The following is a 17,978-nucleotide window of genomic DNA, read 5'->3' on the forward strand; positions in this document are numbered from 1 at the left end:
TACGGGACAGACAACACCAAATAAGACTGAGACAGACAGAGAGCTCTTTGCTGAAGATCAGAAAGCTGACAGCTACTGTGAAGCCGGCTCCCTTTATAGCTTCCGCTTTCCGCCGGCTCACGTCACGGGATGACGTCGCAACAATCAAGATTGGACTAAGTTGTACATGTGACTTCAGGAGCGCTGACGCTGGAGGGATTCCCCAAAGGTCGTCATAGTGACGCAGCGGTAGTTCCCTCGAAAGGGAACACAGTAAATCCGAGTACTAAACGCTCATAAAGATTACATCGACGCATTTGGGTATAAATTCAATAAATATTATTCCTGTCTATAGAAATATGATGTACATCTATGAGAATCTATCAATATTTCTCCAAATCTGCACATTTTTTGAGCTAAAGCCCCGAGGGACGTTGTTTTGTGAATCGCTGTCATGACGACAGCACAGAGTTTTTTATGAATGGGAGCGGCTGACGCGCATAATTCATATTAAAGGTATCGACTCATTTTTTCATTTCATAACTCCTGACACAAATTAAGACATAACTGTCACTATGAGTTTCTCAGAATACAATAGTGGTCAAATACTGAAACTTGAGTCTTATATCTTTTTAATGATGTATAGTTTGTCAAAGGTATAACATAAAATCTGAACTTTGAACTAAATAAATAAAAAAACGCTTCAGTGCGCGGGCGCACTGGCAACGGTTAACAGGTTTTAATAGCTGGGATAGCAAAATAAATAGCTACCAGTTTATCAGAGTATTACCTGTTATTAACTAAGACTCAAGACAAAACTATTTTTCATGCGTAGATCATAAAAACTTGCAAACGTGTTGGGTGTAGCCCAGCCTCCAGTTCTACATATGTCTGCTGAAGCACAGTTCGCCAGAGCCGATGTGGCTGCGATGCCCCTCGTGCCCTCACTCTCAGTGGGCATGGTTCATCCTGGACCTGATAAACCCGGAGAATGGCATCCACAATCCAGTGCCATTCTTTGTTTAGAGATAACCTTCCCCTCAGAAATCGACTATTTTTGACTGTCAAAATGCCGGCTGACACAGCTACTGTGAGTTGTTCGAAATCTTTCTTTTTAGTAAACTCTGTGTACACAAACAATGTTCTCAATGCTGGAGTTCATGTGTAGAGCCCCTGGTGAGACTTCCAGCAAAGTTTCATGTTGTGTCGAGCCTTCTTAGTGTTTTAAAAATAGCGATTTTTGATGCTATCATAGTCATGCCCCAATCACTCCCATTCAAAAGGCAATTTGACCGAAAACGAAAATACGGTCAAACTTAAAAGTGGCGTTTCCATTCTAATTATGCTTTTAAATTAAAGTTTGCCTCAGGTAGATTAACAAAAAGACCCTAGGTTGTATTTTGGCGACAGTTATCCTTTAATTAATGCTATAATAATTAGGGCTGGGTATCGAGTTTGATACTTTTTAGGCACCGACCGAATTGCCTCGATATTATCGAGTATCGAAACATGTCTTGTCATTCGGTACCAAATTCCGATACCTAAGGGGTTCATCTCGTCAATGTCAGCGAGCCAATAAACATGCAGCATGATTGGATGTGGCGGAAAAACACTAGTTTACACGGTTTCCCAAAGAGACGTGTCTCGCACGGGAGGCTGTATGTGTAAGCGTCCCAACCCACATAGATGGAAAACATGTGGAAAAGATCAAAAGTGTAGCTACGTCACACCAGACATCGATGCCAGCAGCGCGCAATGCAATATTAGATGATTCCGGCAAGACCGGCAACATGACAAATCTTAACAGAGCACAGAATAAACTTGAGAGCAGAAAGTTGATCCGTCTTCGACTGCAAGAAGAAGCACGTCACAAATGAACCGAAACTCAGTGTATAGGATACTTGAATTCACAGACATGAGAAATAGGCCTATAAAGCTTAAAATATGTCTACTTTTAAACAAACCAATTCAAACCAATGTAATCCAAATAAAAGGTGCGTTTCTCTCTATAGGTGTGCGCGCATGTTCACTACACTGCAGAGATGACGAGTCAGCATTCCAGAGAGCATTTGATTAGACAGGAAATCGGATGTACAGTACCAGTCAAAAGTTTGGAAAAATTACTATTTTTAATGTTTTTGAAAGAAGTCTCTTATGCTCATCAAGCCTGCAGTTAAAAACAAACAACAAAAAAAACAGTAATATTATGAAATATTATTACAATTTAAAATAATGGTTCTCTATAAAATAATGGTAATCCATATCAATACCAATTTTGTCATATTTTAAAGCACACTAGCTTATAGATAACAGTAGGTCTGGGACAATAAATCGATTCATCGCGATTTGTGGATCGATTCCAATATTTTTCGAATGCATCGCCATTATCTCTCAAATCGATTCTGAGCTTAGTTTTTAACAGCAGATGGCGCTCTTTGCTAGTTTTTAACAGCAGATGGCACTCTTTGCTAGTTTTTAACAGCAGATGGCACTCTTTGCTAGTTTTAAACAGCAGATGGCGCTCTTTGCTAGTTCTTAACCACACGCTCAAATGCTCACGAAGAAGAGCGCTCGGGCGTTCGGCTGAGTCTGAGAATGTACTTGCAACTCAGAATGCTTTTATGACGCGAGATTAATGTAAACAGCTCACTGCAAACACCCTTTGTAATTCGCTTCAACCTTTTCGAACTTTATGAATGATTATTTTATAGGAGGTTCAAGTGGTGTGTGTAAGGCAGGGGTGCCCAATCCTGCTCCTGCCGATCGACTGTCCTGCACAGTTCATCTCCAACCCTAATCAAACACACCTGAAGCAACCAATTAACGTCTTCAGGATCACTTGAAAATTAAAGGCAGGTGTGTTTGATTAGGGTTGGAGATGAACTGTGCAGGACAGTCGATCGGCAGGAGCAGGATTGGGCACCCCTGGTGTAAGGCATTGGAAGCAAGCAGAGTACGACTGTTTCTAAAGCACGCAGTGCCATCTGCAGTCAAAAACTAAGCTCAGAATCGATTCAAGAGAGAATCGCGATGCATTCGGAAAATCTCAGAATCGATCCAGAAGCATTTCTCGATTCACGATGCATCGATTTATTGTCCCAGCCCTAGATAACAGTAAGGCTAACATATTCATACTAAAAGCCAAAAAACTTTAATTTTGCCTGGATCTTTAAGCCTGGATTATTTCCATTATAAGTTCTCTTTTTAAAAGTATGCTAAAGGGTATTTCTTTATCCACAAAGGAAAGCTTGAATTTAATTACATTTACGTGTACTTGTATGATAAGCAGTTTCAGTGCTTTGTTTGACACTGCCAAAATACTCTGGTATTCTAGTATTTAGGAGTAGTGTTATCTTACTTAATACCTACATATTACTTCTCTGTGACTGGTATTTTCGTAATATGAACCCTTTATGGAAGAGCTTCAGAACTATAATGATCTAAATTGTGTCAGTTTTAACGCATGCTCTCCCGCTGGATCTTATCTACAGTTTCACTCAGTAATGGTGCGATCGAGTGCTGCTGGCTCATCCGAGCAAATAAGAGTTTCTCCTGAAGGTTTTCCAGTCCACCTGGACACAATACCAGCTGTTATTAACAGCCCTAGACCACACAACAACAAATGTAATTACTGACCTGACCTCTACCCATTCTAATCACCCTCGCCAGGCTTACAGCAGTAATAATGTGTGATTTATAATCGTTCTTGCAGTCTGAGTGTGTATCACACACACACACACACACACACACACACACACGTGTCGCCCAGCAGCTCCTGGTAATACAGCTGAAGATATCACAGGGTGAGCAATGTTAAAGACATCTATTTCCATCCGTCGCACAGCGCAGGCACAATTAGCTCACGTGCTAATACCGGATCTGTGATGTAGCAGCTGTTACCAGGCGCACTTTCACAGAGCCGAATCATGGGTGTTTTACATCGCCCTGAAGTGCGCACTAAATAGAGCAAGTGCAACAGGCTGACACTTGGGTTTCGACGATTGTTGTTCCAGCATTTAGCAACACAACAGCTTGGCCCATAAATTAATTATTGTTATGGATTGAGTTGTCTGTCAGTCTGCGAGAAATACCGTGTGAATGCGTGGTTGGGTTGGCGTGGGAACCCGAGAGCTCATTACAGCTATGGAGACAAACAAGCATCGAGCAAAATAAAACCCCATCTGCTCTTCTTTTTTAAATGCTTTGCCTTCTCCAGGACGTCAATGCTGAGCTCAGTGCTTTAAAATACTCCTGATGCATATCTGCCATTTAATGAACTTATTATTATTATTCATATTATTACACTTTAATAATAATAAAAAAAAAATCCTGTTTCAACTTAAAAACTCAAGTTCAGTTGCTGATTTAAATGTATAGGTATAAGCAAATTGGCTTTACAAGTCAGTTCAACTTAAAATATACGAAATTTACTTAGAAAGAAAAGTTGAATCTTGTATAACTTCTAAAAAAAGTTTAAATTGTTTTGATGAGTTAAAGTAGGTTAATGTAAAAACATAAGTTGCCATTACTTACTGATCATGTATTTTTTTTATCATTGTATTTTATTAAATTATTGCCACAGTATATTGAAAATTATGATTTAGACCAAACAATACTCTTTAAATTTTATTTAGACTACTGGTCAAAAGTTTACATTTTTTTAATGTTTGATGGCTGCTTTTATTTGATAAAAAATTCTGTAAAAAATAGTATTATTTTGAACTAGTATTACAATTTAAAAGAATGGTTTTCTAATTTCCCAGACAGCAACACAGTGTCAGCAACCCAGATCTGGGCCACATCTGGTATACTGATTCAATGCGTACCAGATGTGGAGTTTTAGCCAAATTGAGCGAAACCTGTTTTAAGGCGAGACACTACAGGTGAATAGGGTACAATTTTTAACTAGCAGATATCACCATGAAACTTTCCCAGTTGATTACCTACATTAAGATGAGAAAAAAAATGTATTACAAGTTTTCTGTAATTTAATGTTTATGCATTATCTAATTAAATATGTGCTAATTTGCATATATATATATAAAAAAAACTAAATCTGAGTATTGGATAAAGCCAGTTTCAAAATTCTTTTTTCATTGTGTTCACATATTAGATGGGAAAAACATTTCAGAGGGATTTATGGATATCTACTTTTGTTATCCTTAAAAAATTGATTTTCACCATGTTTTTTGGAATAAAATGTTATATAAATCAGGCTAGGAATAATATATTTACAAATCCCTCTGTAAATGTCTTCATAATATAACTAGGTACAAGACTGGAAGGTTTGGTGTGTATAGGTGCTACTGAAGTGGAGATTTCGGACTTGGAGTATGAGAGGAAAGTCATTTTGAGAAAACGGGCTTTAAAGATTTATCATCAGCCAATGAGATTGCACATTTAGAGTTAAATCCCCACTTTTACTTTCACAATTGGTTGCTGATAAAAAGGAAATGACCACATTTGGATCCGACAGCATTGTACAGGAGAGAGAGAGCTTTGTAACGGTGCATGTGATGACAGGGTGCAGACAGCGATCGCGGAGCAGTGGGTTCCTTTACAACGCCAACTTTTGTAGAATTTATGAGAAATCTACAGACGCAAACAGACAAAGTGAAGTAAAATAAAGACCTAAATGTGTATTTCTGACTTTTTTTCACCACAAGTCTGAAAGAAGACATGTTATTGAAGACAAATATCCCAAAATTGAAAAAAAAAAAAAAAAACGATGTTTTTGCCTGCCGTGTCTCGCCTTAAACCAGAAACCATGATTTTCACTTTAAATAAATAAACGACACAGTTGATTCATGTTTCTTTGTTCAAGCCCCCACAATGTCCGCCCCAAATCCACTCTTCAGGACGGCCCCCTCAACCGTTTATATTAAGGATTTTTCCTTCCATCTGTGGAATTAAAGTTTTTTGTGAATTCTGCTCAGCTACTCCAGGAAACACACTTCGCCAAACCACACTTACCAAGAGCAGACAGCACAGAATGAGTTATGAGCCAGTTACAAAGGACACATTCTTGCGGTCAAAGAAAGCTGGACTGGAAGCAGCTGAATATGGGGTTTTGAGATGTGTTTTCCCCCAAGATGGTAACCAACAAGACATCCAGTGGCCAAAGATATCCAGCTGATGGACATAAAGTGGAGATAAATCAACAATTTTTTATAAAATGGAGATTGAATATAACCTGTTTTATGCCCTTGATTGGCAAATGGATTGGAATGATGTGGACTGTTGGAATAAACATAAATAAAAGAAACAATATATTGACTTCTAAAGACACTTTTAAAATGTCAAAACTTCAATCATCTGATTAATGTAATGGCTTGCATTTTCTTCATCTGTGGGGTTTTCTCAGCATACATTGATATATGCAGTTCATTGGATTATTTTGCATGTTGTCTAATTACACTAAACTATTTTATAATATAAAATATATCAGATTTTCAGAAATCAATTTGGTTTATTCAGAGGTTGAACACAGACTTTGCCTGGAAGTCACTTTTTGCAGTATTTGCGCGCAGTAAAGAGAGCTCAGGGTCTTTCAGTGGTTTAAGGGAAAGAGAGACTGAAAGCTTCACATGATTTCAGCTCACAATCCCTCAGCATATAAAATTATTACGAGCCACAAAACATCATATAAACAATAAATGCCATTATTTCCGCCTGCCCATCCTTCGATTCAGTGATGAATTGCACATTTTCAGAAGCATTGTTACTGTTCCCTTGCCTCAACATGATTTCAATTCTTATTTTCTCAGGCTCTCGCTATGGGAATGATGACAGAGTATTACCACTACATTTTTACTACCCTGGTAAGTTAAGTATGGACCTTTATATTATAGAACACATTCAAAACCACAGCGATATCCATAAAATGATTTGCATTTCAGGCCATTATATTCCTTAAATGGAAATATTGATTTGTTTTCCCTGGTGCTGTTTCCTATTTTCACCACTGATGTGTTTTACTCTGACTGAGACCAAGACAACATTAGATTACTATTTTGCAATGGCATTTTTTGTCTCAAAGTCATTAAAACTTTCATTAAAAATGTTTATTAAGATTTAAGCTATTGTTATGTACTTGTATTTAATTCATTACATAAAAGCATTGATACAGTAGTTAAATCTAATGTAAATTGACTATTTTTTTTTATTTTTTTTACAGTACTTGATGGTCACTAATTGTGACACATTCTCAGCTAATATTTATGTGTCACTAAGAAAAACTGAAGGACAAAGTATATATTTCAAAAATGCAAATACAGTTTAATGGCTGGTAAATGTTCTATTCTTGCCTATGATATCAATGCAGCTCACTAGTTTTTGCAATAGAGCTTGTATGTCAGTGTAATTGTGATGTGTGTTAAAATGTAATGTGGTACAAATGTAACAGACATACCTATTGTGTTTCATATTCTTTAGGATCTCTTCGCGTTGGATGTGGAACCCTATCGCTACAGCGGGGTCAACATGACAGGATTTCGTATCCTAAACACCGAGAACAGCCAGGTGTCCTCCATCATTGAAAAGTGGTCCATGGAGCGTCTACAGGCTCCTCCTAAAGCAGACTCTGGTCTACTGGATGGTTTCATGACAGTAAGAAGCTATTACAGCATGCTTTGTTATCGCACAGGACAGTGGTTTCCAGCTGGCTCTGCTTCAAGACTCAGATTTTACATGGCATCATGTGGCGCTGTTTCTAAATTGTTTCTCATACATACTGTAAGTAAACAAAAATAAACTAAATGTAATATTATACATTATAATTTACGATAATTTGCCACACAGAACATACGGTGTTTCAAGTGATCTCATTTTTAATGCAGTCTGTGTTGTTTACTTCAAGTAGTTTAGATCATGGTTTGGGTGAGGTCATGCCACACTACCCGGCCATGCTGGCATCTGCTTATTTTGGCTTTAGTAAGTGACAGATGAATTTGTGCCAAAATACAGTAGAGTTTGATTGGATGACAGCCTTTCACTTCAACATCGAAAGCCACTACTATATGCATGATTGCATGGACAGTGGTGTTTTATTATTTGCATTTTAGACATATTTTGTTTAACTTACCTGTTATAGACACTTTAGCCTTAAGTCATCAGAAAAGAATTATCTGAAAATGCAGTCAATGTGATAATGGTAGAGTTTGTTTTTAATTAACGCTGGTATGAGCTGTAGGAAGTTGTTTGCTCTGTCGGTGCATAACACTATTCCCACGAGAGTTTGAACCCACAACCTGCAGGGGTACGCTGCGATCTGAAGTGTGTGTGATAAACACTATGCTGTTGTGATCTAAAAACTCTCTAATATCAGCATACTGGCTCTATCCCAGTTCTTCCTCAACACTGGCTCTCCTAGCCGGGAAAAGGGCCAAGATATGAACTCACTAGAGGCTGGGTGAGACGGAAACAGAGGAAAGAGGAGAACTCGCATGCCAAAATGAACCAACCTGCCAAAATAACTCTCATGGGACACAACACAATGACATTTCACTGGACTCGTTGTTCTACGTCCTGTTTAGAGAGAAATTTACACAGCTATGATAAATGAAGACTTAGATCCTGTCATGATTCACTCACACTCATGCCATTTCAAATCTGTCTGACTTTCTTTGTTCTGTGAAACACAATAGGAGATATTTAGCAGAATGCAGTGGGCGCTTAAAAAGCACTGAAATGCCTTATAATCACTTTCAAAATTTAAGGTCATCAAGCGTGTGTTCACAATCGCGTGTGTTTCCGAAACAAGAGGAAACCTGGTGGTCCGACTTTCAAAACACTTGGTCCTTGATCCAGGCACCATTACACAACTCTTCAAATCGCACGACTTCCCCGTCCTCTTGATGTTTTCGATATTGTGTGCGTTTATTCAGGTATGGACATGCAATCATAATTTTATTTGTTCAGGTGTTTAATAGGCTTTAAATTCAAAATTATAATTCTGTCATCATTTGCTCACCCTCATGTCATTTCAAAGCCATAGGACTTTCATTCATCTTTTGGAACACAAATTAAGTAAAAAAAAAAAATTCTCTCATAACTTTTGTCCATCCATTGAAAGCCCATGCGACAAAAACTTCCATGCATCAAAAAAAGTACAAAAAGATATCTTAGAAGTAAACAGTGAAGTTCTGTTTACAAGGTATCTGGTTCAATACAACAAAACCGTTTGTGGAAAAAATCAATCATAGGATGTCATTGTACCAAGAAAACAGAAATCCACACGCATGTCTGTGGAATAAATCAGTATGTTTGAATGCACAAAAATTCAGATTACAAAGTCTACTCACATTTCCAGCATTTTTGTTTAAGTATTAGCCATGAACACTGACGAGTTTACCATTTTTTTTAACTTGTTTTTCCCCACACTAAACTATTATTTGGATATCAGCAATCTCAAATAAGCCATCCCCAAATGTCATACGAAACCAAAACAAACTATATGTGACTTTTGGCCAGATTAAACTACCGAGTAGACCAGATTTGATGCTAATAGTTAAAAGTATAGGTACAGTACATGAGACTTATCTTTTCCATCACAGATGGGGAATCACACTTCTGAGCTTTAAAGTACAACACACACACACACACACACACACACACACACACACACACACATGTCTGGTTTACTATCTTTGTGGGGACTCTCCATAGACTTAATGGTTTTTATACTGTACAAACGGTATATTCTATCTCCTTACACTAACCCTACCCCTAAACCTACCCATCACAGAAAACTTTCTGCATTTTTACATTTCCAAAAAAACTCATTCTGTATGATTTATAAGCTTGTTTACCCATGGGGACCTCTATTTAGGTCCCCACTGTGACACGAGTCCCCATGAGTCTGTGTGCATTCAGGTTGAAGTCCCCACCGGGATAGAAAAACAGGTACACACACACACACACACACACACACACACTCCATAAAAGCTGTCTGCATGACTGATGTCTTATATTCCACGTCTTCTGAAGCAGTCATTGACTTCAAACCTAACATGACCTGTCTTCTGTTGTCGAGTTTGAATGTGCTCAAAGGCGGATGAGATTTGAGAGTTGTGACAGAATTTACTTAAATTGGTTCCTCACACAAATTCATTGTAGCTGTAGAAGAACAATTTGGAATATAACTCACAAGTTGTATGGATAACTATTATGACACTGCATTTCGAAAACACCTCTTTGTTCAAAACATCCACTGCAGATCTAGAATAGTTTGAAGAATCTATCCAGAAGTTACTGAACTACACACACACACACACACACACACACACACACACACATACACATACACCAGCTGGATGGTAAATTTCCCCTTTCTAACCCAGTCGATTAAACGACTCAAAGCCTTTAATTAGCTGACTCAGCCTGTCTTACAGTACAGCTCGCACAGTAACTCATCGGTCTATCTTCACTCATCAGCTCAGAAAAAGGACAAACTCTCACTATTCAAGGCTGTCAATCCCTTCTAGTTGTAACATTGACAACCATGATTATTTAGAGACCATAATGGTTCAGGTTTCCCTGAGAGCTGCATTTGAAGGCAGGCGTTAATCAATCCGCCAAATGGCAATCAGTCAGAGGCTAATGCATATTGACACTGTAAAAAGTTTCTGTAAATGTTTGATTAGCAGTTTCACTGGTTCGCTATTTATGGTCCTGTTAAAGCTTTATATTGAGCCACTGTAACTTATCGAGCTCATATTGTGACATTTTACATTTTTTAAAGCATTGTTTAGCATTTGTTCATGAGACAACATTTTAGATTTATATAGTGCATCCGCAGTCTATTCACTGACTGTTGTATATTGATGATGCATATTGCATTAACTTGAGTTCAAGACTCAAGATGTCAGGGTGATTGTGTTTATGTGTTTGTGAGGAAGAACTAGTAGTTAGACTCATTCGTAACTCATTTATGAGTAGCAATTCAACTTTATTCACAAGCAGAACTGTTAATTATTGGAAAGAAATTACACAAATTGTATTCTGTGGTTTCTGTACAAATGCTTTTGGAGAGAACTGCAAAAATGTCCTGAATCGTGTCAATTGTTTAACAAAGCAATGCTTTCTTGGAAAGAATTTTCATTTAATGATCTCTTGATCTACAACAATCCTCAATTTGTATTTATTTATGTATTTATATATTTAGAATGGAAAGAGTAACAACACTGTTGTATTATTATTATTATTTCCTGATAGGGTCACTGTTTGTGAGATTCATTCATGGGCAGTGGGATATCAAATTCTACATATTTTCTCTTTGGACAATAATTAATCTTTATACGGTGAAAGGCTGCCCTGAGTCATGGTTTAACATGGATAATGAAAATGACCTAACAAGGTCCTCAGACTTATTAGCATAATTTCCTTCCGTGCTAATTGCTTTAGCTTGTGCCTGATTTACTTGGAGGGAGCTCATCTACAGGACAACTCATCACTGAGCAGAAAACGCCCATTCAATGCTGCAGTGCCAGCGTCCTTGTGGGTTTATCTAAGGAGACAGAGCCGAAAAACAGTAAAGATAAAAGGGTCTTTAGTGGGACACCAACAGAGATGTGAAGGTCACTTTACAGTTTGCAGTTTTTATCGCCGCAGTGGTGCGGGGTGTGTATATAGGCTACATATATTGACCTTAAATTAAATTCATTTTGAAATTAAATAAGGCTCAAACATCCATTAAACATAAAATAAACATCAAACGGGGCTGTTTATTTAACAATTTCCGTCAGTGAAACAACACACTGCAGTCTGTAAAACGTAAAAAATTAATAGCAGTAAATAATGGGAAGCTAAATAATATAAGAAAGTAAAATATTAAATTAGAGATAAATGCATCGTCATATATACCGCTCTGCGTTTTGAGTGGGATGTGGGACACGAGCAGGACAGAGACCATTGCTGTGTATGAAATCAAATACTTTCCTAATATATAGTATGCGGAAATGTACAAATACATAAAAACAGTAGGAGAAAACTCCCCGGATGACCTATTACTTCTGCTGAGATTCTGAAGTGTGCATTCGATGGACACATTACTGTCCCATGTGGCCACAAGAGAGTTGCAGTGAAGCAATGCAACTGGCGTTGGTAGGTCACGTGAGAGTAACAATATGGCGGATGTAGTACGTCCGAAATTCATTAATACTATATAGAACATACTTTTTTAATGGATGCAAGTAAGTTACAATTCAAATGTAGTACCTACTCAGTGAATATGCGATTTTGGATGCACCGCATCCCTTGTCTAATATCTTAATGTCTTCTCCTGATGTTCCAAGGCAATTGACACTTGTTGTAAAAAGGTTTGAAGACTGAAGAGCAAATTTAATCTTCCCCATGTGCAAGACATTTAGGGCCCTATCTTGCACCCAGCGCAATTGACTTTGTACACCGACGCATGTATCATTCCTATTTTGCACCCACACACAGCGGACTTTTCCCTCCACAGACGCACATCGGTAAACTAGGAAATGCATTTGCGCTCCCGTGGGACGGTTCAGCGCAAAGAGGAGGCGTGTTCCAGCGCAAACGTTCCCTGGTGCTATTTTGCAGTTTCAGAAAACAATTCCGCCACAGACCAGGAGAAACCTCGTCTAAAGTCAGTGGCGTGTTGCGCATGTTATTCATATGCTATTTTAAGGGCGCATGCTTGGCCATAATCAATGTAGCGTGTGCACAACACACACACACTTTGCTTATCTCATCTACACACAGACGCAGCAGTTCTCATTTTTAGAAAAGCATACATTATTACAAGGAAATATATTAACACATGAGGGAAATCATTGTTGTGTCCATGAAGATGTGAAAAAATAGGCATAAATCAAGCTTACACATTTACACAGATTATTATACGCCTGTTTAACCGAAGCTAATTTGGGTGTGTTTCTCCATCCCCATACAATGTCATTTCTCTGTGTTTTACGGCCGTGACGAGAACGTCGGTCTCCTCGGCTGTGAACCGCTCCTGGCGAGCGTCTGGCAAATCCGCCGTTATAATAGCAATCCGCCATGGAACAAGCGCGCCTGCTCTTAAAGGGAATGTGAGATGACGCTCTGATTGGTTTATTTCACGTTACGCCCAAACCACACCTATGAATAATGAAGCTACTTCAGACCAACCCATTTTAGATTTGCGTCGGGCGCAAGAGTCATTTATCCTGCCGGTATAATAGCAACAGCGCCCGAGACCCGCCCACAAAGTTGCTTGCGTTTCGTGCTTTATACTTGCGTTTCAGATCGTTAAAATAGGGCCCTTAGGCTATATTTTGATAAGGTAAAACTCAAAACTCAATACAAAGCCGTGTAATGGCGAAGTAATATATAATTGCTAACTTTTTGCTAACAAAGCTTCTGGTACAAGTTGACCAGCACAGCCCTGGTCACTTGTTACTAGTAAAATGGCAGTATGTTTTACAGTATCTTAAAATGAGAAAATCAAGGTTAAGTTTCAATGCAATAAAACGTTTTTTATTTTTTTATTTTTTTTAGAAGTAGTAGTCATTGCAATGAGTTATGTTGGCAACTGTATCACTAATTTGACCATATTTTACCCAAGACCAGAAGCGTTGTATGATTGGAAAAAGTTACCCACAAGATCACAGTTCATTTTCAAAGAGAGTGATGAATGGAACTGAATGCAAATACGGGTACTTTGGTAGCAAGGCGATACTGAAATTGTAAAAATGTGACGATACCAGACAGTGCCGGTTGTATAGAGTACAGACTCTATTCGGTACCGGCTCATAGGCGGCTGCGCTCAAGAGGTCACATGCGTTTGTGTTGGTTTGCGCTTTGAGAAGCATCAAAAGTTTCAATTCACAATGTGCTTTGCATGTTTTACTGGAATTGGTACAGACTACTGAATTTTTGGTATTGTGACAACACTAGAACTAAGAGCAATCCAATCAATCTGACAATTCCTTTTTTTTTTTTTTATGGAATATTGCAGTATTTATTATAAATGATTTATGCCTGCACATTGTTTTTATTATTATTATTATTTTTATTCATGTGATGTAATGTAATCTTGAAACAGAATAGCTTCCCCTCCCTCTTGCAGCAAATCTTCTCTTCTCTGATGACGAGGGCGGGGCAACCTGTCACTCACATGAGATCAGCCAATAGCAAACCACAACCATCCAGTCAATTCCCCATGGACTAAATCAAGCCCCGCCCACATTTGTTCTTGTTCCAGAAGCCGTTTCACTCAGATATACAGCACAGTAGGGAAGAAAAGACCAGCACAACTTCCATTTCATGCTGATTTTAAAACTCTTCAAGAATCTACAAGAGTTGTCATTAAAATAAAATAAAGAGTATAGTGGTGCAAATCTGACATAATTTAAGAATATTCTCTGGCACAGGTAAATTCTGTCCGTGTGTATCTGATGGATCTGTCTGTTGTCAGTGTCTTGCGGGAGATCTCTCTGATTGACAGCTCTCAGCGGGGAGTAAGCATGAGCTCGAAGGGGACAGGTGACACTCAGACCCACCGGCACAACTCTATTCAAAACCCACCGTTCCACAAATAGCCCATAAAGCAGGAGTATCAACCTCCTTATCTTTCATTACACCCATTAAACATTCCTCAAGTCCTTTTTTGCTTAACAAATGGGCTCCTTGAGGAGCTGCCAGCTTTCTCTGATCCCATTAGCCCATCCATCCCAAGGTCATCACAGTATTGCCTAGAAAGAATCCCTGTTTAATGGCAATCCCTATACCCACAGGGCTTTAACACATTTAGGTTTTCTAGAATAATCCACGAGCCCCGGAGAGAAACGATTGAGCTCACTATAGCCAGAAATGATTGAAATGACTCCATAATGTGTGGGTGCATGCGACGAGCATGTGATGTTGCATTTGGCTGGGAAATGTCTTCACTGCGCCTTGGCTCCGTCTTCATTGCTGCGAGATGAGAATGTCTCTAAATCTGTGGTATTTGAGAAAAACCCCTCCTCCTCCTCCTCCAAACGAAGCCCCTTTAAGCCATGGCCGACTGCCTTCTCTTCGGATAAGTGTGGTTGGTTGGTTTTGGTTTGGAGATTTGGCTCCGACCTGGGCCACATGCTGTTGGAGGCATTGCACTGGGGTTAGGTTGACATGAGGAGGATCTGACATGAGCATTTCAGCTCAGCCCAAAATACTGAGCCAGCTGTAGTGCACCTGTACTTTGCAGGAATCTCCAGTCTTTCTATCTCTGAAGGTTTTCCGTGGTGAGCAAGAGGCTTGTTTTTGTTTGTTTTTACCCCAATACATTTTCCCACTCTAGCAAATGGATGTATTGTGAAATGGCAGCAGTTTAGCTCAGTTTAGAGCTGCTTTTCTTTTCTGTCTTCTGTTTACACAGGCTGCTGCCTTCATAACCCTTCATAACCCTTCATAACCTCATTAGTGACTGATTTGAATTAGGCAGCATCGTTCTGCTGAGGAGACTTGACTTTGATGTTGCTAAGCTCATGCCATGGTACTTTAGTAAGCATAAAACATACACATTACTGCAAGTAATTGCACCAGTCTACAATTCTTTAGAAGTCGTCTGCTTCAGAGAATTTAAAAAAAAAAATTTTTTATGTATTTTGATGTGCTGAATTGAACTGATTGGCTACTCTTTCCAAGATATATAAGTTTTTGCATTTTAAGTTTAAGTTTTTTGCTATTGTGTAGATAGTAGCTACCTGCCACCTATCCTGTTTATGTAACACTTTAAAAATCAGCAAAAGGATTATATAAATCAAATGTATTATGAAACAAAATGCAAAAAAAAAAAAAAAAAAAAATTATGTATCTACTCTGCGCTTCTTTGCTTGTCTCTTGTGTTCATTAAATGGAGCACCTCTTGTCCCTGTCCAGTAATAGTCTACAAGCATTGATGGGCTCCATTCACTCCATTTGAAGTGATCTGCACTGCTCACACACGTTCAAGGCATTGAAAAATCAAATACTGACATAGAACACTGTGTCCTAACCAGATGCGATGCGATAAGATTCCAGCGACAAATAATTTGTCTGTCCACACTAGACGCGACGCGACTGTGAGATGAGTCAAAATCAATCAAAACCCACAGCCAATCAGAACAGCGTGTGGGCGGAGTCTCGCGGCGAGTGCACGGCACCAGAGAGTAATCTCGACGGCACTCGCTAGAAAATGGATAAGTAGCTACATAATCAAATTCACAAATATTACACCATTTAAACATTATTCAAATACATAGGCTACTGAGTTATTAAAACAATCTTTGTCAAAGAATACACTTGTTTGTTCTTGTTTCCATTTGTTTAATTTCAAGATCTGAGATGAATTATCCATTGTTGCTTTCACAGCTACAAAGCTGGAGCACTAAATGATATTCAGAGTCACATTACACGCTTTAAACATTAAATAAAGCACATAAACAGTACCTGAGATTATCATTGCCTCACTTTGTGTTAGTTGTTCCAGCGCGACGTCACAGAAAAATAGAAACCGTTTCTAAAATAGAATCATTGCGTGTCGCCGTCGCGGCTGGTTAGGACAAACACTCTGATTAACATGGAAAAGAACCTTTTATTGCACGTCACGTGTAGTTACAAATGGTGTAAGAGAGCATGACACTGTATGACAGGTACAAAACTCTGTTCCTGGAGGGCTACAGCCCTGGCAAGTTCAGCTTCAGCCCTACTCAGACACACCTGATCCAGCTCATCAAGTCCTTCAGGCTCATGAAAACTACAAGTATGTGTGTTGGAACAGGATTAGACCCTCCAGGAATTGAGTTTTGCACCCCTGCTATATTTCTAGAGCCGATATAGGGCAGTTTATTCAGCAGAGTGATGTAAGCTTTGTGATGATTGCATTATCCATGATAATGAAGCAATTCTAGAAGCAACATGATGCAAATCATATCATGTTTGATGCAATACCAGCTTCAGATTGCATCCTTCATTGCTTTGCCTAAAAAGCAAGTACTGTCCAAACCCAAACATAGATTTATTCATAGATCCAGTCAAATATGTATTTTTGTCATTTCTGTTTTAAATAGACCCCTTCCCTTTATTACTCACTTATCCTCCGCCATTCCCAAGTCAAGGGTGGTATATACTGACCCAATAACATATCTTTAAAACTAGAGCCAATCAACAGTTTTAAGCATCATTTTCGTTCTCAGTGACCCAGAATTGGTAAAGTTTGACTACATTTATTTCAGAAGAATTTTGGCTGTAGACTAGTGTTATTATTACATTAAAATGTTGTATCAGGATTCACTGGAAATAACAGGACCAAAACGCAGATTAACTATCAAGTGTGTAACAGTTCAAAACAACAAGTCAAGTCAAGTCACCTTTATTTATAGCGCTTTTTACAATACAGATTGTTTCAAAGCAGCTTTACAGAGATGACAGGAAAATAATGCAACAAAGTTTGTTTCTAGAAGAAAATAGCGTCACAGTCCAGCTTAAGTAAGTTCAGTGATGTTTCATTTTTGTTGTAAAAAGTTATTAATTTAGTTAATTTATATATATATATATATATTTATAGCCGCTCTGGAGAAAACCGTGATGTCATTGTCCAGCTCAGTTCAGTTCTCATATAATGGTGTCAATGCAGGCAGATCAATAATATTGTTGAATATTAAACTAAATTCAGAGGTCTAGACAGGAGACTCAGGCAGTCTCAGGACAGGACTCAAACACACACAGACCCACATCGCAACAGGGGAGAAACAAGACACAAGAACAAAAACACTAAAACATTAAACAAGTAAGGCAGGGCAAACACTAGAGTTATGTGACTGAAATTAAACCTATACTTCTAAGGGAAAATAGATAAATAAAACACTAGAGTAAGCAAGTAAAACAAGTCCACAATAGGAGAAAGCTAGGTATTAGATAAGTGTAAACCAGGCTGAAATAAATCAAAGAGAAACCCAAAGAAACTACTGTAAATCTATAAATCTGAGAGGCAGAACCGAACAAAAACAGATCAGATAATAGAACAATATAAA

At 38.4% G+C, this 17,978-nt stretch overlaps 1 protein-coding gene across 2 annotated transcripts in view; it reads left to right on the top strand.

Moving 5' to 3' along the window:
* grik2 (glutamate receptor, ionotropic, kainate 2) overlaps positions 1–17,978 on the top strand; it is a 236,771-nt gene that overhangs the window by 81,677 nt on the left and 137,116 nt on the right. For both annotated transcript variants that reach the window (XM_084088605.1, XM_084088604.1), the window contains 2 exons: positions 6,747–6,800; positions 7,414–7,587. In XM_084088605.1, coding sequence (XP_083944731.1) covers positions 6,747–6,800; positions 7,414–7,587 — 228 coding nt within the window. The remainder of the gene's footprint in view (positions 1–6,746; positions 6,801–7,413; positions 7,588–17,978) is intronic.

Source organism: Abramis brama, assembly GCF_963993115.1.
Source record: "Abramis brama genome assembly, chromosome: 17".
Lineage (NCBI taxonomy): Eukaryota > Metazoa > Chordata > Actinopteri > Cypriniformes > Leuciscidae > Abramis > Abramis brama.